We start from the raw sequence: 23254 nt of genomic DNA, 5'->3' as shown, positions 1-23254 counted from the left end.
GAGGAGAATATAAATTGAGTAGGTACAAGCATAGGAGATGGATTATATGGAAAAGGTGTAGTTATCTACTTTGTGAATAAAACAGGTGCCGAGTTTTGGGACTGAAGAAGTGTCTCAACATGAAACATCACCCATTGTGTCTGAACAAGGGTCTCAACCCGAAACATCATCCATTCCTTCTCTCCAGAAATGATGTCTATCCCGCTGAGTTACTCCAGCATTTTGTGTTTATCGTGGAAAGCTGGGTTTGCTGGATTGGCTAGACTCGGCAGTAAAGTTTAGAAGAATCAGAAGAGACTCATAGAAATGCCTATAAAGGTTTACAGAATTCACCAGGCTGGATGCAAGATATTTTTTTCTGGCTGAGGGATCAAACACTAAGAATAAGGGATAGGCAAGTTAGGACTGAGATTGGAGAACAAAATCTTTTTGCAACGGGTAGTGAATCTCTGGAATTCTCCAGATGAGGGTTTTAGACCAATCTCAAATTAACAGAGATCGATAGACTTCTGGGGTATTAACGAAATAGGGATTATACAGTGCTGAAAAAAAATAGCACTGAGTTGTAACAGTTATGATCTTGGTGAATGGCAGAGAAGGCTCAAATGGCTAAAAGGACTTCTTCTGTTTCTTATGCTCTGTATTCCGCAACAATAAACATAAAAGTACAGTATTTCATTTACTCAATGTATTGAAAAGTAAATTTAAATAGAAAACACTGTCATGCTCCCCAGCATTAACTGCTCCCTTCAATTTATAATCTATATTTATAAACCCACCAAGTCTCTCAAAACGAAAGCAATTTTAATACATATCATTGGATAACATGGAAGACATTGCAATGAATTGATATTTTAATGCTGGACAGAAAAGGTGCATTGGTGTCTGAACTAGATTCAGAGGAGCGTGATGATATTACGTTTTAAAATATAAATCAACTTGACATACACTAGGTACAGAAAATTAGAATACCTCTAAAAGTATCTGCACTTACCAGAACTATTTCAAGGGCAGGAAGAATCCCTAAGTTTGCTAGCGTCTTGAAAAATGCATCCCGATTCTGAGGTTGTAATGTTTGAGAGAATGCACAGAATTCCTTTAAGAAGTTCACCTGCGTTTTAGAAAAAAGTTGTCTGAAATATAGTATTGTGTGCTAAATTTAATGTTTTCAAGCTGAAATAGTCAACTTACTAATTCATGCCTCTTATGATCATCTGTTGCTTCATCAGTTAATTGTGCAAAAAGTTCAGTCAAAAATTTTTCGTCTTCCTATAACAAAATAAATTGCAACTTTCAGTTTTGAAGTTAAGTACAACTGCAACTTACAAGATTTTTTATTTCATGACTAACTTGTGAAACTACAATTTTTAAATGGTAATTATTCATCCACAATGATCAAAAGTCATGTAGAATATTGTATTTTAGATCACAATCAAAATGGTCAATCTTAGCATCTATGCAAGTCAAGTCAAGTTTATTTGTCACATACACATACGAGATGTGCAGTGAAATGAAAGTGGCAATGCTCGCGGACTTTTGTGCAAAAAGACAAACAACCAAACAAACTATAAACACATCATAACACATATTCTTTTACATAATAAATAATGGAAGGAAAAACGTTCAGTAGAGTTAGTCCCTGGTGAGATAGGCGTTTACAGTCCGAATGGCCTCTGGGAAGAAACTCCTTCTCAACCTCTCCGTTCTCACCGCATGGCAACGGAGGCGTTTGCCTGACCGTAGCAGCTGGAACAGTCCGTTGCAGGGGTGGAAGGGGTCTCTCAAGATATTGTTGGCTCTGGAGTTGTACCTCCTGATGTATAGTTCCTGCAGTGGGGCAAGTGAAGTTCCCATAGTGCGTTCGGCCGAACGCACTACTCTCTGCAGAGCCTTCTTGTCCTTGGCAGAGCAATTCCCAAACCAGATGGTAATGTTCCCGGACAAGATGCTTTCCACCGCCGCTGCGTAGAAGCACTGGAGGATCCTCGGAGACACTCTGAATTTCCTCAATTGCCTGAGGTGGTAAAGGCGCTGCCTTGCCTTACTCATGAGTGCTGAGGCGTGTGATGCCCATGTCATATCCTCGGAGATGTGGACTCCCAGATATTTAAAACAGTTCACCCTATCCACAGGATCCCCATTTATCCTCAATGGAGTGTACGTCCTCGGATGATGTGCCCTCCTAAAGTCCATGATCAGCTCCTTCGTTTTTTTGATGTTCAAGAGGAGGCTGTTATCCTGGCACCAGAGTGCTAGACCAGCCACCTCCTCCCGGTAGGCCTTCTCGTCATTGTCTGAGATCAGGCCCACCACCAGTGTCATCAGCAAACTTAATTATTGAGTTAGAGCTGAACCTAGCCACACAGTCATGTGTGTATAGGGAGTACAATAGGGGGCTGAGGACGCAACCCTGGGGCGATCCTGTGCTCAGGGTGAGGGACTTCGATGTATTCCCTCCCATCTTGACTACCTGGGGCCTGGCGGTGAGAAAGTCCAGGACCCAGGCACACAGGGAGGTGTTGAGCCCCAATTCCATTAGCTTCCCGGCCAGTCTGGTGGGGACTATCGTGTTGAAGGCTGAACTGTAGTCTATGAACAGCATCCTCACGTAGCCCCCCTTCTGGCTGTCCAGATGGGAGAGAGCGGTGTGCAAGACCTGGGAGACCGCATCGTCCGTGGATCTGTTCGGACGGTATGCGAACTGCAACGGGTCCATGTTCCGAGGGAGGAAGGCGCAGATGTGTTTCTTCACCAGCCTCTCAAAGCATTTCCTGACTACCGAGGTAAGGGCCACCGGTCAGTAGTCATTCAGACAGGTTGGGGAGGCATTTTTTGGTACCGGTACAATGATGGATTTTTTGAAGCATGCAGGGACCACGGACTTGTCCAGGGAGAGGTTGAATAATGTAGTGAGCACTGGAGCTAGCTGCGTAGCACAGGACTTGTGTACTCGCCCCGAGATGCCATCGGGGCCTGCAGCTTTTCTCGTGTTCACCCGTGTCAGAGCCCTCCTCACGTCATGCAGCTTCAAAAGAAAATTATTTTCCCTTCACCAACTATTTAAAAAATATGATTAACTATTGCATAGAAGTCAAGATCCTTGGAAAAACACTTCACATATGATTAAATGCTTGGCTGCAGATACAGCAATCAAAAGGATAAGCAGAATGTTGGGCTTGTTGGATACAAAAGGAGGAAGACATTAGACAAATTCAAACTTCAAAATACTGAACCACAAATTTCCTCAGTAGAAAAATCTGCTGAACCTCTATCCCAGGGATCGGCAACCTATGGCCCCCGGGCCGAATGCAGCCCGTAACCCGAAATCATCTGGCACGCGGAGCTCTGGCTGTACCGCATCCTGTGCAAAACCGCCCGCACAGCCACACACCTTCTGTGAACACGTTTAAGAAAGAACTGCAGATGCAGGAAAAATCGAAAGTAGACAAAAATGCTGGAGAAACTCAGCGGGTGAGACATGGAAGGATTGCATGAGGCTGTCTCACCCGCTGAGTTTCTCCAGCATTGTTGTCTGCCTGTGAACATGTGATTTGATGCCTGCCATCTGGGGCAGGATCCATGTGTACACGTGATAGATGTGGCTTGCCATCCGCTCAGACATGCGTCCCGGCCCCTATGCAGAACAAGATTGCTGACCCCTGCTCTATCCCATTTGCAGACGTTCAGATTCCATTTCTTTCCACATTCTCTTAGTCAGAGGCCTCTTAAGTTCTATCAGACCAAGTGATAAAGTATAGTGATGAGGTGTCTCTGATACAAAACACTAGTTGCGTTTCACTTCCCTCACCTGCTGCCTGACCTCCTGGATGTTTCCATCAGTTTCTATTTTTATAGCCAGTCCACACTGCTTTTCATTTTGATGTACCAAAGAGCAATTCTAACCATCAGGCTTAAGAAACACAATTTAAGGCACAACTTCAGGCATTAAAGCTTTTTCATGTTACTCATCAACTACTTTCTTTAATGCAGTGCATGATGAAATAGGCATCGATACCTTGAAATTGTCACAGTGAATAAAAAGCTAATTATGGAAGCAGGCCAATTGTTCTTTTGCAGATTCAAACCCCGAAATTTTTTTTTATCCTGCCAAATGTTTAAAAAATGCATCATCTTTAGGTATTTACACATTAATTTGTTAGTTATTTAAATACGGAGCTTTAATGGTTTGAGGTTAAAAGAAATGGTACTGTATTATTAAGCTGGACAATGGAACACAATATTGGAAGGGCTGTTCATTGAAAACCAACAAACTTAAAGCAATATGATATCACATGAATAACTTTGTTCTTGTAGATTTTTAATCCATCACAAACTGCTTCAACCACTATCTTTCTATTGAAAGGGTGTTTACTGCCACCATGGAAAATTATAGCTTTCCCTGCCAAGGCAGATACCTCAAGGGTATTACACAGTTAACAGCAAGACTAATCACGTGGTTAGCTTTATGGGTGTTTCTCAAGCTAGCTGTTGGAAATTAACAGTTTGGAGAGATTTTTAACCCTTCAATGATAATGTCCCAAATTCCAGTACAATAAAAGAGCTCTTGAACTAGTGTAGCACAGCAAATATATTAATTGGTATCAGGAACAGGCAACTATAACTTCAAAAACTGTAATGTGTGGAGAATGGGAATACACATTATTAGGTTAGAAATGGAAGCACAAATTAAGCTTTCAGTGGCAATAGCAGACGAGGTATGGACGGAAGCAGAAACAATCTACTTGGCTAGTAACTGGTAGACCAAGCTGGGTGAAAAAGGATTTGATTTGATACACCAAGTTTTCAGATTCTCGTTCCATTATTTTGTAGCGGAACTGATCCATATATGGACAATATCTCAAATTTACTTCCGTATCTTGATCCAGATAAAACTTACATCATCAGGCAATAACATTCCGAATGTTTTCGTCCTGCACATCATTAACAAAATCTTTTAAGTTCACAGAAACAGCTCCTTGACTAACTCCTCTTGAAATAAATGCTAACATTGCATTTGGCTTTCCTACAGTGCCCTCCATAGTGTTTGGGATAAAGACCAATCATTCTTTTATTTGCCTCTGTACTCCACAATTTGAGATTTGTAATAGAAAAAAAATCACACGTGGTTAAGGTGCACATTGTCAGATTTTAATAAAGGCCATGTATATACATTTTGGTTTCACCACGTAGAAATTACAGCAGTGTTTATATATAGACCCCCATTTTAGGGCACCATAAGGTTTGGGACACAGCAATGTCATGTAAATGAAAGTAGTCATGTTTAGTATTTTGTTGCAGATCCTTTGCATGCAATGACTGCTTGAAGTCTGCGATTCATGGACATCAACAGTTGCTGGGTGTCTTCTCTGGTGATGCTCTGCCAGGCCTGTATTGCAGCCATCTTTAGCTTATGCTTGTTTAGGGGGCTAGTCCCCTTCAGCATATAAAAAGGCATACCCAGAGCTGCCAAGTTTTGTGAGAACATTTTAGTATTCTAGTACCTGAAAATCAGTATTTTGCTGAGGAAATCAGTATTTTTACACGGTACAATTTTTCTGAAAAAAGTGTTATATTTTATGTGGGGTCATACTCATGTAAGAGTACAAAAATGCATAACTTTGCTACCAATTGACATGTCTTCTACGCACCTTATTTGACAGTGCATTCATTGCCAGCTCTTTGTATACTGCTGCTTGAACGGCTGCTTACTGCTTTTAGCACCAGATGATGACGTGGAAGCCATTTTGGAAGCCTCCCTCTCCCTCCCTCGCTCTCTCCCTCCTTCGTCTCTTTCCCTCCCTCCCCTCCCTCTTTCCTTACTTTTTTTCTCCCTCCCTCTCTTAATCCCTCCCTCCCGCCCACTGCCTCTCTCCCTCCCCTAACAGTCTGTGACCCATAGTGCTGTGGCCATAGCGCTATGTGTAAAGCCCATAGCGCTATGTGTAAAAGCTCCAGCTGGGAGCACAATTTTTAGAACCCATAGCACTGTTCGTTTAAATTCCCACGCATTAAACTGACAGCGCTGTTTAAACCTGGAGCAGGACAGGCAGATCAAAGCTTACAAAAATAATCATCCTGATCTTGAAATTTAAAATACTAATAGATATAATCTGCTATAATTTTTAGAGTTACAGTATGACTTTTTATGTCCTTGCATTTTTTAAGCAGCAAGAAACAGGAAGTCGGGCTGATTTTTAAAAAAATCGTATTTTACAAAGCAAATCCCTACATCCGTATACTGATCGCATTTCCATACAATATACGGAAAATCCATACATCTTGGCAGCTCTGCATACCCAATTGGGTTCAGATCGGGTGATTGACTTGGTCACTCAAGAATTGACCTTTTTTTTTTAGCTTTGACAAACTCCTTTGTTGTTTTAGCAGCATGTTTGGGATTATTGTCTTGCTGTAGAATGAACTGCCGGCCAATGGTTGTGGCATTTGTTTGAACTTGAGCAGATAGGATGTGTCTATACACTTCAGAATTCATTATGCTACTACCATCAGCAGTTGTATCATCAATGAGGATAAGTGAGCCAGTACCTTCAGCAGCCATACATGCCCAGGCCATAACACCCCCACCACCATGTTTCACAGATGAGGTGGTATGCTTTGGATCTTGGGCAGTTCCGTCTCTCCTCCATACTTTGCTCTTGCCATCACTCTGATATAAGTTAATCTTCGTCTCATCTGTCCACAAGACCTTTTTCCAGAACTGTGGTTGCTCTTTTAAGTGCTTCTTGGCAAACTGTAACCGGGCCATCCTATTTTTGCAGCTAACCAGTGGTTTGCATCTTGCAGTGTAGCCTCTGTATTTCTGTTCATGAAGTCTTCTGCGTACAGTGGTCATTGACAAATCCACACCAGATTCACGAAGAGCGTTTCTGATCTGTCGGACAGGTGTTTGGGGATTTTTCTTTATTATAGAGAGAATTCTTCTGTCATCAACTGTGGAGGTCTTCCTTGACTTGCCAGTCCCTTTTCGATTAGTAAGCTCTCTTTCTTCTTAATGTCCCAAACAGTTGATTTTGGTAAGCCTAGGTTTGGCTGATGTCTCTAACAGGTTTATTCTTGTTTCTCAGTCTCATAATGGCTTATTTGACTTTCACTGGCACAACTTGGCCCTCATGTTGATAAACATCAATAAAAGTTTCCAAAGGTGATGGAAAGACTGGAGGAAAGACTAGGTGCTGCGAGCTCTCTTATACCTGCATTAAGGAGGTAGTTAAACATAACTGAGCAATTACAAACATCTGCGAAGCCATGTGTCCCAAACATTATGGTGCCCTGAAATGGGGGGGGGGGGACGGGGGACGGGACTATGTATAAACACAGCTGTAATTTCTACATGGTGAAACCAAAATGTATAAAAATACCCTTTAATCAAATCTGACAATGTGCACTTTAACCACATGTGATTTTTATCTATTACAAATCTCAAATTGTGGAGTACAGAGGCAAATAAATAAATAAATGATGGGTCTGTGCCATACATTATGGAGGGCACTGTATTACCAATTCAACTTGCAAATTAACCTTTTCGGAATCCTGCACCAGCACTCCCAATCCCTTTGCACCTCTGACTTTTGAATCCTCTCCCCATTTAGGAAATAGGCAACGCCTTTTTTCCTTCTAGCAAAATGTATGACTGCACACTGTGCTATGCTGTATTCCATCTGCCACTTCTCTGCCAACACTCCCAACCTGTCCAAGTCCTTCTGTAGACTCACTGCTTTCTCCATACTACATGCCCCTCCACCTATCTTTGATTCATAGACAATAAACAACAGGTGCAGGAGTAGGCCATTCGGCTCTTCGAGCCAGCACTGCCATTCAATGTTATCATGGCTGATCATCCACAATCAGTACCCCGTTCCTGCCTTCTCCCCATATCCCTTGACTCCGCTATCTCTAAGAGCTCTATCTAACTCTCTCTTAGAAGCATCCAGAGAACCGGCCTCCACCACCCTCTGAGGCAGAGAATTCCACACTCACAATTCTGTGTGAAAAAGTATTTCCGCATCTCCGTTCTAAATGACTTATCCCTTATTCTTAAACTGTGGCCCCTGGTTCTGGACTCCCCTAACACCGGGAACACGTTTTCTGCCTCTAGTGTGTCTAAACCCTTAATAATCTTATATGTTTCAATAAGATCTCCTCTCATCCTTCTAAATTTGAGAGTATACAAGCCTACCCGCTCCATTCTATCAACATATGACAGTCCCACCATCCCGGGAATTAAGCTTGGGAATCTACGCTGCACTCCCTCAATAGCAAGAATATCCTTCCTCAAATTTGGAGACCAAAACTGCACACAATTCTCCAGGTGTGGTCTCACTAGGGCCCTGTACAATTGCAGAAGGACCTCTTTGCTCCTATACTCAACTCTTGTTATGAAGGCCAAAATGCTATTCACTTTCTTCACTGTCTGCTGAACCTGCATGCTTACTTTCAGTGAATGATGAACAAGGACCCCCCAGATCCCGTTGTACTTCCCCTTTTTGCAACTTGACACCATTTAGATAATAAACTGCCTTCCTATTTTTGCCACCAAAGTGGATAACCTCACATTTATCCACATGAAACTGCATCTGCCATACATCCGCCCACTCGCCAACCTGTCCAAGTCATCCTGCATCCTCATAGCATCCTCCTCACAGTTCACACTGCCACCCAGCTTTGTGTCATCTGCAAATTTGCTAATGTTACTTTTAATCCCTTCATCTAAATCATTAATATATTGTAAATAGCTGCAGTCCCAGCACCGAGGTCTTGCGGTACCCCACGAGTCACTGCCTGCCCTTCTGAAAGGGACCTGTTAATCCCTACTGGAGGTACACAAAATTGCTGGAGGAACTCAGCGGTTTTGTGTACCTTCGATATTCCAGCATCTGCAGTTCCCTTTTGAACACTGTTAATCCCTACTCTTTGTTTCCTGTCTGCCAATCAATTTGTTTCATCTGCAAACTTGGCCACAAAGCCTTCAATTCTCATCCAAATAATTGATATACAACGTGAAGAGTGAACTGCCCTAGCACCGACCCGTACGGAACCGTTAGTCAATGGCAGCCAACCAGAAAAGGCCCCCTCTTACCTTCTGCCCTCAGCCAACCTTCTATCCATGCTAGTATCTTTTCTTTAATACCATGGGCTCTCATTATCTTTAGCAGCCTCAAGTGCAGCATCTTATCAAAGGCTTTCTGAAAATCCAGGTATGCAACATTCACTGACTCTGCTTTGTCTATCCTGCTATTTACTTCCTCAAAGAATTCCAAGATTCGTCAGGCAAAATCTCCCTTTCACAAAACCACTAAAATTTTACCAATCACATAAGTCAGGCTAACTGGCTTATAGTTTCCCCTCTTTTGCTTCACTCCCTTCTTAAACAGTAGAGTAATATTTACAATTTTCTAGTCCTCTGGGACCACTCCTGATTCTAGTGATTCTTGACAGATCACCAATAATGCCACCAGTCTCTAAAGCTACCTTTTTCAGATCCTTCGTCCAGGTGACATCCACCTTCAAACCTTTTAGCTTCCCAAGCACCTCCTCTTTAGAAATAGCAATTCCTTTTACTTCTGTCTCCATGAATTTCAGGCAAATTGTTGATGTCTTCCTCTCTGAACTCGCGCAAAAAACATATTCAGTTCATCTGCCATTTTTTAATTCGCCATTATTACTTCTCGTGTGCCATTTTCCAGCGGTCCAATGTCCACTCTTGCCTCTCTCTCTTACTCTTTGTATACCATTGGTAGCTCCTGCTATGCTCATCATTGTAAAGTTAAAAACTTGAATACCCTTGCCTATTCACACTGGCTCCACTTTGCATCAAAATCTGCAGCATATAGATTCAGAGGGCCCAGCCAGTATCAATAGCAGAATGAAGCAAGACATATCTCTGCTTCTATATGTGATGATGCACTGTCATGTCAGCCTTCAAAGAGGTTGGAAGGGTTTGAACCAACTGGATACTTATACAACTACCACCGACCAAAAAGTTCAGACAAGGCAGATACTAAATATTAAGCAAGTTGTAGCCACGCTGAAGAACTACATGTTGGTTCTCGAAAGAAATTAAAGGTTCACCCAGGCAACATAAGCATAAAATAAAATAATAAACTGCTGGACATCTGAAAAATGGCAGCAATCATGGGTCATTTATATGTTCAAGAAAAAGTTAGAATTTCACCAACAAATCCTTCATGGGGTAAATAGTCTGCCTAAAACCAAACAATGTCTACTGATGTGAACTCAGCAAGGAGTAAATGGCTCAATGGTGCTTTCATAGTCACATGTGTGAAGTGCATGCGCACAATTAATTTATTTTCTTATCAACAGTCCAGAAGGGTATTGCCATACCTAAGCACATCCCCAATTAGCAAATTGTAAGAATAAGTCTACTGATCCTGTATGCAAGAGGCGCCATTGTCAAAGTCCAGTCCCTGTTCTAGGTATTACGAGCAGCTCTCGTTCCAGGCAAACCCCAAGCTGCTGCGGGCCTTCGGCCGTCACCTTCCCCTGGACATGTGGGTCGACCTGTGAACTGACGTCACACTAGCTCCCATCCACCTTTGTTCCCCGTTGGAACATCCCGCAGACGACCGAGGGTGCGCTAGACTAGATCCCGGTTCCCTCTCCTCCCTGACTGGCCTCGCTCCTCGCCAGTCGCATCTGTCAGTGGCGGCTCCATCCTCCCGGTCTCTGGGCATTGGGGAGGAGCAGCAAGCAGTCTCCCCTTTCCTGGCCATAGTCTGCCGGGTCCTCCGGGCAGAGGTGGCTCACCTTCCAGGCCGCGGTTCCCTGGGTCTTGTGTTTGGCCACAGGGTACCCCCTGTAAGCCATGGCGGTACCCCCTGTAAGCCGTGGCACTCTGTGAGCTTCTGTAATGCACCCCAGGATCAGCTGTTTAAATAGAACCCCCCACCCCATATTGGTAAAACCTTCACAATTAATGTCTTCAGAGCGCCAGTTCATTTTGACAAGTTTTCATCACACAAAAAAAATGAATTACAATTAGTCATGAAAAAAAGATATGAATTAATTACAAGTAGTGAACTGGTATCGGCAACCTGGTATTGGAAAACGACGTTCCTATTAAATGTTCTTATTATACAGAATAATTATTGATAACTTTTGAAGTGCGTATTTCCCCAAATGTAAGAGGGAACCACGATTGTTCTATTGAATCTGGGAATAACAATTTTCACAGTTAAACCCGAAATTGAAATAAATATTAATGACAATTACAAAATAAGTAGAATGCAGCATACCTGTAACATACTAACAATCTCCACTTTGTTGAAGAATATAAATGATGTAAGTGTAGATAGAAAGTTCTCCTCAAATACAGATGGAGTAGGTAAAATGATATCCTGGATATACTGTACCCTGTATGTCTGATGAATTTTTTGCTTCAACTCGGTGTCTGTAATGGGTATGACCTCTTTAAATTTGACAGTTTTGGTCAAAAATTCACGATGCTTCCTCGGATGAGGTAAAGAAGGATCATACTCCAAACACCCGACTACATCCATAATGGACTCATCTGAAAACATCCCCTCAAACAGTGCTGCTTTATTGAGGAACAAAATGCCTCTGATAATTTCATATAAGTGATGTAAACCTTCTGTATTGTCAAGGTCTTCACAAACTCGGAATAACTGCAACAGCTTTTTAATGTAGCCTTCATTTTCCAAAGCTAGTGCTAACTTTTCTCTGCGGATAGGAGAGGAGAGAACAGAGGTCACCAAGTCAGCAATCTCTTCCAATTTGTTTAGTTCACATGGTGGAAGATCAACTGTGTGAGAAGTTTCAGGCATTTCTTCAAATCGCTCTTCTTCAGACTCATCAATAATGTCCTGAGTTATATCAAGTGATGGATCTCGTCCCTGAACCTGCAATAAAAGCATGGACATGAAAAAAATTCTGCCACTGCAGCCTGCAAATATATAAATATTGTATATGCTGGAAAGAATGATTTGAAATATTCATTAAGTGTAGTTTTAAGCGAGCACTGATAAATCCAACATTGTTACTTTTAGAAAATTAACCATTTCTTGAAAATTACAGTGATTGCTACCCCCAAACTCTCAAGGTGCAGCAGGCCCTTCTGCACAATCAAGTGACATCGTCATTGTAGCCCCTGGGAACAGCTCTTTATTCTGGCCTCCGCCACTGAGCACGTGGTCACCATGGGGCTCCCTCCTCTCCCACCTGCTGCTGCTTCTTGGCGTCGGCGGAGGCTGTGCATTGGCGTTGGTTGAGCACTCCCAGCTCAACCCCCGCTGCTTCCTCATGTTGCTCTGTCCACCCTAATCTGCCTCCCTAATACCGTACTCTTTTACAACGGACAATCGCCAAGAATGGACATTATAACCACCCCCCCCCCCCCCCCCCCCCCCCCCATGTGACAAAGGGTAGCAATGCTTGCCTTATTTAAAGAAAAAATAGTAGCTTACTGATCATTTTGTCCATGACTGCAATTAGGGGATGATAGTCATAATTTGGGAACAGTCAAGATTTCTTCCACAGGACTGACTACCCACAACATTACAACATCATGACACTTAACACAACAGCTCAACAACAAATATTGACAGAATTATAGGACTAAACAAAAGGAACTAAATTGTATGTTCAAAAAATGATTACAGGACGCAAGCATTAAATTATTTGAAAAGATAGTTCATCTGCAACTTCACCACACCCTGCCCTCCCTCTCCCTCCAAGGCTTCAATAAGTCATGGATCTGATCATTGCTTCGCAATAGGGTCGTCTTCCACAAGGTCCATTTCAGCCAACTATTAAAATACTCAGATTAGTGTTTCCAATGTTTGCTTTCATTAGTATGAGGATCTGAGATGAGGAATTAGGAAAAATGGCTAATATATTTACTCCTGTTTTAGGGCAATGTCCACTACTTTTCCACTCTGATGCACCAGCACTTCTTCAACCATTTCTAAATGAGCAGCTCAAGTAAACATGCAAATTTTGAAGCAGATAACCTATTCCCATTAAAACCCAATTTCCAGAACACAGGAACATCGGTGGCACAGCTGGTAGAGCCACTGCCTCACATTGCTGGAGACCCACGTTTAATCCTGCCCTTGGGTGCTGCCTGCGTTGAGTTGGCACATTCTCATTGTGAGTGCGTGAGTTTTCTCTTGCTGCTCTGCTTTTCTCCTACATACCAAAGATGTACCAAAGATGTAGGGAGTGGATGTGCAGGTGGGATAACATAGAACTAGTGTGAATAGGTGTTCAATAGTTGGCATGGACTCGTCGGGCCGAAGGGTCTGTTTTCACACAGTATTTTTCAATCAATCAAAATATTTCAGAAACGGGGGGTACATTTTAGTGGGGGGGGGGGGGGGGGGGGGGGGGGAAACAATGGCAATGCACCACAATATCAAAAGATACAACTTGAAAAATTGAAACAACATGACCAAACTTCAGCTCACTTTTATTATGGGCATATACATTCAGAAGAAAGACAATGTGCTGGCCCAGACCATAAATGTTTATAAAAACTTACAAAATGTGCAAGTGCTCTTCCCATCTTGCTCTCTATGAAAGTATTGTCCTCTTTGAAATCATCAATGTTTTCTAATTTTGAAAAAATGTTCTCACTATGTTGATATTTCAAAACTGTCAATTATCTAGGCTATTATTTTGAGCGAGTTGCCTGCTGATGTGTACCGTAACAATTCAAACGTCTGAAGATTTGATTCCCGTTCCCAAAGCAATGGATGGCTAATCTTGTATGGTCACAAATCTCTAAATTTCTAAAGGACACAAGGAGCTGCAGATGTTGGAATCTTGAGCAAAACACAAAGTGCCGGAGGAGTTTAGCAGGTCAAGGAGCACTTTGGGAAGGAATGGGCAGGTTACTTTGAGTCTGATCCCTTCCTCAGACTGATTTGAGTAGGGGGAGAAAGCTGGAAAGGAGAGGAAGGAATGGGAGAAAAGCTGGCAACTGATGGGCGAATACAGGTGAGGGGTGTTCGATTGGTAGATGGGTGGAAAAAGTGACAAAGACTAAAGTAGACGCTGGAATCTTACGTAGAACAATTTGGTTGCCTAAATATTTTGCAGCTTTATAAAACTTGGGCGAGGACTGGAGCCTGGTAGCGAGGAAAAAAAACCCTAAGTCAACCCAGAGACATAACAGTAGTGACCATCTGCCTACCAAACCCCCCTCAGCTGTGTTCACATGCCACAATTTGTCCTCTTCCCCCCCGCCCTCTCCCCAAATCAGTCTTAATAAGTGTCCCGACCCAAAACATCAAGCACCCATGTTTTCCAAGGATGCCTCTGACCCACTGAGTTACTCCAACAATTTGTGCCTTTTGTTTTGTAAACCATCAGCTGCAGTTCGTTATTTCCATATTCTGGATTTATGATGGGTTAAATATAATTATAAAATCTCCAGGTAGAGTAGACAATTCATTACAGCTCTTGTAGGTAACTTGACAATTGTAATGTTCTTGCAAAAGCAATGTCATGTAAAGTTAAAATACTGACATTCAATTCTGAACTCATACTCCGACTCAAAATAATAATATATTAAATTGGTAACTAAAATTCCTTTAGTGAAATCAGTTGCATTACTGTTAACAACGCACAAATTGATGGCTGGACATGAAGAAGTCAAAAAGATAAGGCCAATTTTCCCTTTCCCTTCATCTATGCTTAAAGGTCATGGGATGTCATCCATGCATCATTCCAGGTGGATTTAATTTATGTATTGCATTATGTTAGATTAGGTTTGTGGTGGATGTTTATGTTAACTTATGTAGTTGTGTGTCTTGTTGCTTTTTGTTTAGTATGGCTGTATGGTTAATCGAATTTCATTGTACCTTAATTGGTGCATGTGACAATAAATTGACCGACACATAACTTTTACAAAAATTAACTGTCTGAAAAATTGGATAAAATGAAAAAGATCAAAATTAATAAAAATGATAGTACAGGTGCACAACCTTTTATCCGAAAGCCTTGGGACCAGACACTTTTCGTAATTCGGAATTTGTCGGTCTTCGGAATGGAAATTTTTTTGCGTAGATTTTAATGGCTGGCTCAGTGGTAGAGTGTTCAAAAGGGAACTGCAGATGCTGGAATATCGAAGGTACACAAAATTGCTGGGGAAACTCAGCGGGTGCAGCAGCATCTATGGAGCGAAGGAAATAGGCGACGTTTCGGGCCGAAACCCTTCTTCAGGGTTTCGGCCCGAAACGTCGCCTATTTCCTTCGCTCCATAGATGCTGCTGCACCCGCTGAGTTTCCCCAGCAATTTTGTGTACCTTCAGTGGTAGAGTGCTCGGCTCATATCCGCAAGGTCGCGAGTTTGCGCCTTGATCCCGGCAGTTCCTCGGTCGCGAGTTTGAGTCTTCAATGTAGTTTTTTCTTGCAGAATAAATGTCTGTATGAAATGCAGTGTGTTGAATGAATTCCTGAATTTATAAATGTGACCGCAGCATTGAATCACCTCTCGCACTCATGTCACCCTAGCGGGGCTACATGCCCTTAGGCGGCCTAAGGCGACATTTTCACACTCTTATATCCGTGTGCAGCAGAGGCGACGTGCGTTTGGCGCCAAACGTGAGCTTTGGTGAGCTTTGGTGTGCAGACGACATCCTGGGAAAAATGTCCGGTTTCTTCCAGGTAGGCGATATACCCTCCCGGGCAATATACCCTCCACTTCTCTTTTATGAAGGGGATTTAGTTCCCCTTTCTTCCAGGACCGACCAGAGGTTCCGCTGTCACCTCTGCGGGCCACCCTCGGTGAACGCTCACTCAACTTTGTCTTGGGATTCCTACTCTCCCGCACAATGTACCCTCCACTTCTCTTTTATGAATGGGGATTTAGTTCCCCTTTCTTCGAGGACCGACCGGAGGTTCCGCTGTCACCTCTGCGGGCCGCCCTCGGTGAACGTCCTGTCTCCCTGTCCCTGGGATAGCAGGGGGCGATCAAACAGCACAATACCCCCCTCCCCCTCCAACTCCAGAGGAATCCGCTCCCCGATGGGCCGCTACGGCGACAAGTGGCAGTTCGCGACCCCAAGAACAAGACGTACCTTGCACACCATCAGCTTCTGCCCCTACGGGGAGTGTGTTCCTCTGGAGTTGGAACGGGGCTGGGCTGGAGTTGCTGATCTGGGATCTCCGTGCTTGCAGTGGGCCTGGGGGTCGGTGTCCCGATGAGGGGGCTGTGGGCGAACTGCCACTTGTCGCCGTAGCGGCCCATCGGGGAGCGGCTTCTGGTGGTCCTGATGTCTCCGGCCAGTTTGCAGTTTTCCTCTGGAGTTGGAACGGGGCTGGGCTGCTGCAGGCTGTGGGTCTCTGGGATCTCCGTGCTTGCAGTGGGCCTGGGGGTCGGTGTCCCGTTGGTCCTGACGTCTCCGGTGATTGGCACTGACCTGCTAGCGTCGCCGACATGAAGACCGTGCATAGCCCCCGCGGCGGTGCAATGGGCGGGGAGCTGGAGAGGGGAGGGAAGGGGTCACACACATGGCCGGGAAGCAGAGGGGTGTAGGTGGGGTGAAACTGAAGGGAGCGACAATCTGCTGCTGCCTGCCCGCTGAGTTAAAAAGTTCCCACGCAAGACTCACGATACACTGTATCGTGCTACCGTGGGAACTTTTTAACTCAGCGGGCAGGCAGCAGCATATTGTTAATTATTAACCCTCCCGCGCAATATACCCTCACCTTCTCTTTTATGAATGGGGATTTAGTTCCCCTTTCTTCGAGGACCGACCGGAGGTTCCGCTGTCACCTCTGCGGGCCGCCCTCGGTGAACGTTTTCAAGGACCTTTCTTCAAGGACCGAAAAAATGTCCGCTATTCGGAGGTTTTCGTTATTTGGATCTTCGGATAAAAGGTTGTGCACCTGTATTCTGCATTTTTAATTTGTAACTATATGTTACACATAAATTACTGTTAAAATTAATACAGTTCAACTTTTAATAACCTATATTTGATACTATTTATTATTTTAATTAATTAATGGACCATGCCAAGTTAGTGGTGAAATTTATTTCTAGAATAGGGTGTCCAAGTGCAACTCCAGCACAGAGGCAGGTGTCAGCTTGGGAAGAACAGGGTCTCCAGCTTGGGGTGAAACCATCTCTGTTCCTGCAGATTTCACTCATCTGCACTACTTGCATTTGCCACCTTTTTACCATTGTCATGCATTGGGCTACTTTTGTATTTGCTGCCGACTCAAAATTGGAAGGTAGAGTGCAATGGAGCCCGTGCATCCAATCTTTCCAAAATAAAAGAGAGGTGCCATAAAGTCATGGATTCCCAGTTTGACCGGGCAATGAGACCCAACAAGGCAATAGAGGTCAAGCTATACTGGGCCTGGACAGTACTAATCTCAGACCATGTCTCACAATCACTACTCAAGCTGCATTTGTTGATGATGCTTTAAGCTCTCAACGATTTGTCATCACCTTCATTACAACCTTTCCGTGATGCACAGTGCATCACAAGCAGAAACAAATGTCCAATAAGTTGGGAACTAAAGGTACAGAGAATATGAAAACATCTCCTGGGTAGAGGTTCCTATAACTATGGGACCTGAGAAAATGGTAACAATGAAAAACTACTACTTCCTGGAATAATCTTAAATAACTTTGCCTGGAAAATAATTTCCTTGCAACATACTGTAAATGCTTTGATGGTATGTTATGAGTGATCAGACAAAAACAAAATGTGGCACATCCTTGTTACATGAATTAGACACATATAGACAAGCATCCTTTCAAGAATTTCAATCAAATGTAATAGGGACACATTCAGCTATAGCAAATCATTGACAGCCTAGAATATCTGTGATGAAATGATTTAATTTTTTCCCATGTTTCTTTATAAAATAGGAAGCCATTCAGTTCCCCCTGCATCAGCTCATAGAGCAATCCCATCCCCTCACTAATTTCCCCTGTAACATATTTTCCCCACACTCATAAATTCTGCCACATAATTACACCAGATGATTTTTACAATGGCCAATTAATCTACCTACCTACACATCTTCAAGAGAAGAGGAAACTGGAGCATCCAAATAAAAGGTGTGAAATCGGGGGGGAAACCTGCAAACTGTATGCCTACAGCAACAGTGAGCAAGGATTCCTGGCAAGCTCCAAGTACAGCAGCACCCTAAACCGAGGCGCTGGATATAACATGGTTAATTGCTGAGCAACTGTGCTGGCCAACAGTTTTTGTAATTGTTACATGCTATGCATGGGTTTTTTTCCCCTTTAAAATCTAACTACAATAGACCAGCACTAACAAGCATTTTCTTTAAAACTATGAAGGCCAATAACTTAGAGCACAATGTCTTTGGTAAGACAAGAATGAATAAAACTGGTCTATTTTGCATTTCAAATGTTAGGCTATGATTAATTACTGCTTAGATGGAAAAGGGTATTCATCAGTTAGGATCTCTGCCGAAAATAGAGGAGCAGCTTAATTATAGTTCACTCACAGCACAGGGCCAATCTTTAAACTGTAATTTCTAATGGCACACTACAAATGAAATTCTTAAACTACAACTGCACTTGCAAAATTAAATGTATTTGAAATGGCAGACAAAACTTGGCATGCAACTTTCTTATACAAGAACTTCAACCACAAATATATATTCATATGAAGATAATCATATTTGGTATATTCATATTCTAACCACTATTCAACATAGAACATTAACTGAGGACTACAATAAGAACCTACCAAGAAATTTGACGACACAAAGAGTATCCAAGCAAAGGTAAGATGCAAATTTACTAACTTTTGGGCGGCACGGTGGCACAGCAGTAGAGTTGCTGCCTTACAGCGCCAGAGACGCAGGTTTGATCCTGACTACGGGTGTTGTCTGTACGGAGTTTGTACGTGACCTATTTAGGCTTTCTCAGGGATAGCCGATTTCCTCCCACACTCCAAAGACGTATAGGTTTGTAGGATAATTGGCTTGGTATAATTGCAAATTGTCCCTATTGTGTGTTGGATAGTGCTAGTGTGCAGGGATTGCTGGTTGGCACAGACTTTGTGGGCCAAAGGGCCTGTTTCCTTGCTGTAATTTAAACTAGAGGAATTTAAAAAACTAGAGGCGTATTTACTAGAACATCAATTAACGATGCAGTGTGCCTAAAACTCACAAGAGGTTTTCAGGAAGAAACCGTATTACCTAAAATAATCAAGATTGCAGGGAAATTGCAGGTGCCCTAACTGAGATTTATGAGTAGTCATTAATTACTGGAGAGGTGCCAGAAGATTGGAGGATGACAAATGTGCCTCTATTCCAGAAGAGGTGTCGGGAAAATCCTGGAAACTACAGGCCTGTAGGCCTAACATCGGTGGTCGGAAAGTTACTATACAGGGATAAATTATACATGCATCTAGATGGACAGGGGCCAATTTGGGATAGTGGGTGGTATTGTAGATAGTGAAGATGGTTGTCAAAAAGTGCAGCAGGATCTTGATCGGTTGCGCAGGTGGGCTGAGGAATGGTTGATGGAATTTAATATAGAGAAATGTGAGGTGTTACATTTGGGAAGTCCAACAAGGGCAGGATCTACACAGTGAATGGTAGGAGTCTGTAGAATGTAGAGCAGAGCGATCTAGGAGTGCAGGTAGACACAAAATGCTGGAGTAAAGGCTTTAGGCACTATGGCCTTCATCAATCAGAGTATTGAGTATAGAAATTGGGGGGGGGGGGGGGGGGGGGGGTCATGTTGCACTGGTGAGGTTACTTTGAGTATTGTGTTTTGGGCATCATGTTATTGGAAAGATTTTGTCAAGCTGGAAAGGTTGGAGAGAAGATTTATGAGAATGTTACCAGGACTCAAGGGTCTGAGCTATAGGGACTGGTTGAGCAGGCTAGGACTCTATACCTTGGAGCGCCGGCCGGAGTGATCTCAGGGGGTAATCTTTGAGGTGTACAAAATCATGAGAGGAATAGAACGGGTAGATTCACAGAGTCTCTTGCCCAGAGTAGGGAAATCGTGAACCAAAGGACATCGGTTGAAGGTGGGGGGAGGTGGGAGAGATTTAATAGGAACCTGATGGGTAACTTCCTTTTTTACACACAAAAGGTGGTGAGTACACAGAAGGAGCTGCCGGATGAGGTAATGAGACAGGTACTATCGCAACGTTTAAGAAACATTTAGACGGGTAAGTGGATAGAATAAGTTGAGGCATGTGGCTCAAATGCAGGCAGGCGGGAGTAGTGTAGATGGGACATGCTGGTCGGTGTCGGCAAGATGGTCCGAAGGGCCTGTTTCCATACTATATGACTCTAAGAAATGGTCACTAACAGACACTTTTGCTCCAGAACATAAACAGATGTTAGAAGCATAACTTTTGCTAACTCCTCAGTCTAGATTGCCTTCAATTCACAAATTGCAGAAGACACTCCTCTCTGTTCAAGCTGAAGTACACTGCAGAGCTGTAATGTTTACAAAGAATAATTACAGTTCATGGAAATGGAGAGAATTGGGCATATGAGAAAAAGAATGTGAGGAAAAGGCGCAGGCATAGGGAGTACAAGAAATGGAATGGATGTGACAGGGCAACAGAAGCCCAACGTAAACTGTATTATTGGCATCTCTCACCATCACGTAACTACAATTTCCGAACCAAAAGAGAAACATGTCAGCAAAGCTAAAGAGAAACCAAATGGAAGGAGAAAATGTGAAACAATAATTTAAGTGGATCACGTGTAGGAAGGAATTGCAGATGCTGGTTTACACCCAAGACAGACACAAAATGCTGGAGTAACTCAGTGGAACAGGCAGCCTCTCTGGAGAGAAGGAATGGGTGACGTTTCGGGTTTAGGCCCTTCTTCGCACTGAAGAAGGGTCTCCACCCAAAACGTCACCCATTCTTCCTGCCCAGAGATGCTACCTGTCTCCAACATTTTGTATTTATTTAAGTAGATCATGTTCCCTATTTACCACATGCAACGAGATGCAAGATTAATTTAAGATAATGAAATGTCTTGCTAAAAGTATTATGTCAAATGTGATTACAAAAGGTAATATAAACAATGTTTTTTTATAACAAAGAACAATGAAAGTTTTTGTTTACAACCAATAGGCGATTGATTGAAATAACAGACAGAATAACAAGCATTTATATGCCAGACTTTCAAGGAATAAATTCAAATCCAAAATATGGGACCTATTTTAATTCACTGGAAACCCCTGAAGACTATTCTCAAAGCAGAAGTTCAAAACTGGACTTTCAGTCATGAATAAAAGAACATAAAGTGCCAGAACATTCAGCATGTCAGGCCGCATCTCTGGGGAACATGGATAGGTGACATTTTGGGCTGAGACCCCTCTTTAGAATTTTTCAATAATGAATAACTGTAATGGTTTTTAAAATACTTTTTAAAAAATGTCATTGTCCAGACAACCAATATAAAAACAATATTCAACTATTCCACTTTCACAAAGGTTCAATGGGAAAAATTAAAATTTACTAGATGTGATTTTATGTAGTGTATTTCAGTTAATTCAGCAGTGCATACACTACCTGACAAATTTTCTCCCAGATTTCATCACATCCAGCTTTTTCTTGGAAACTGAGTGCCAAGTCGTAATTGTCTGCTTCAGACCAGACAATCAAAGTATCCTGTTTTACAATAAGATAAAGGTCAGACACAATTGTCCACCAAGGAGCATTTTAACTAATTTGTCATGACCAGAAATATAATTTGGCCACTACCTATTTTTAACACCCCTTTTAAAAAAAGTGATTTATACATCCTTGGAACCTATAATTATACAAAATAAAATCTGTTATAAGAATTTCTTAAGAATGACCGCAGGATTTACAAATTGTAAAATATTTATTTGTGTATTGCCACTTTTACGAGTCGCATCAATAATACGTGAACAGTCAGTTTTGTTTTAAATGTCACACATTTTTTACAATTTACCTGCTGCTTCTGGTACGCGGTATTTGGATTGATTTTCGATTCTAACAGGAGCGAACCTAAAATGATAGATAAAAATGATAAAGAATGAAAATATTTATGCTCATCCTCTTCACACACTTCTGTAGTAAATATCATTTAAACCTACCTCCCTCGCCTCCCCCGCACGCCACATTCGCACACTTTTCCGACAAGATTTGGTTCGTAATTTACCCCGGGGGTCAGTCAGATCTTCGCAGTCAGAGTTTAACACACACACTATCAGAGTTTAAGTACGTTTCGGAGCAATGAGGGAGGTTCAGAAAAGAATGCAGATTATTTTTTTAAACAAAGGGAATTTGGCTGCAGAAACAAAGCCTGGTCGAAGAGACAAGGCAGCTGCCCAGGCTTGATCTTACCGTCGGACTCGGCCCGGACCAACAAGGACATTGCACTCAGACGGTCGACATAGGTCGAGGACACATGCCCCGTACCCCGGTCGTCCCATTGCCGCTCTTCGTTCAGCGTATACACCTTCACCCGTCTCCGTGTATCCGACATGCTTCCTTCTCTCCGCTGATATCTCGCTCCTTGTTCCGTGCGTGTGTGTCTTTTTTACGGGGGGCTAAGATCTTTCTCTTCTTGGTTTTTTCTCACCTCCTTCCTCCTCCCCCCCCCCCCCCCCCCCCCCACACACCAAAAAAAATGAACCGTCACCGGCGTGATCTTCCAGTGGCGGAAAACGCCACTACACAGTCGTGCGGCATTGTTTTGCAAATAAATATTGGAAGGCGATAGGGAAAGAAGATTAGATTGCTGTAGTTTGTGGAAGCTGGGCAGGTCCGGCCTTCCTCCCTCTCCCTTCAAGCCTGCACAACGGCCGCCATCTTGTAACCCGACCCGGGCGAATCACTCCGCGCACGGGGCTTCCTGCACTCCAGCGCAGGGCCCCGGCTCCCAGGCCCAGGCTGGTGACGTCACCGCCGCCTCGCCAGGCACGAACCCCATTCAATATTTGTGTGTTTAAAGGTCCTGCACGTACAGATTCCCATTCACGTCATGTGCACAGGCATTTGCCTCCCACATCAGACTGACTTTTAAACTTTGAACTGTATTACTAGCAGAAATATTCCAGTTCTTTGCTCTGCCGTTTTCATACATGACCCCCACCATATCTCCAGGAAGGAAGGAACTGCAGATGCTGGTTTACACTTGCAGTGTAGGAAAGAACTGCAGATGCTAGTTTAAATAGAAATGCCGGAGTAACTCAGCGGGACAGGCTGGAGAGAAGGGATGAGTGACGTTTCGGGTCGAGACCCTTCAGACTGGTCCC

The 23254-nt window shown here is 43.0% G+C and overlaps 1 protein-coding gene across 2 annotated transcripts in view; it reads right to left on the bottom strand.

Annotated features, from left to right (window-relative positions):
- Positions 1-22851, bottom strand: part of ppp4r3b (protein phosphatase 4 regulatory subunit 3B) — a 68287-nt gene extending 45436 nt beyond the window's left edge. Inside the window, exons 1-6 of one of the 2 annotated variants that reach the window (XM_033025178.1) lie at positions 22341-22850; positions 21946-22001; positions 21540-21638; positions 11274-11897; positions 1192-1269; positions 995-1111 (exon numbers count right to left, since the gene is read on the bottom strand). In XM_033025178.1, coding sequence (XP_032881069.1) covers positions 995-1111; positions 1192-1269; positions 11274-11897; positions 21540-21638; positions 21946-22001; positions 22341-22482 — 1116 coding nt within the window. In that variant the 5' untranslated portion in view covers positions 22483-22850. Of the gene's footprint in view, positions 1-994; positions 1112-1191; positions 1270-11273; positions 11898-21539; positions 21639-21945; positions 22002-22340 lie in introns of both variants that reach the window. The other variant, XM_033025179.1, reaches the window with a different exon arrangement.
- Between the last annotated feature and the right edge of the window lie 403 nt (positions 22852-23254).

This window comes from Amblyraja radiata, chromosome 8 (genome assembly GCF_010909765.2).
Source record: "Amblyraja radiata isolate CabotCenter1 chromosome 8, sAmbRad1.1.pri, whole genome shotgun sequence".
Taxonomy (NCBI): Eukaryota; Metazoa; Chordata; class Chondrichthyes; order Rajiformes; family Rajidae; genus Amblyraja; species Amblyraja radiata.
This window is presented reverse-complemented; position numbering and strand designations above follow the sequence as displayed.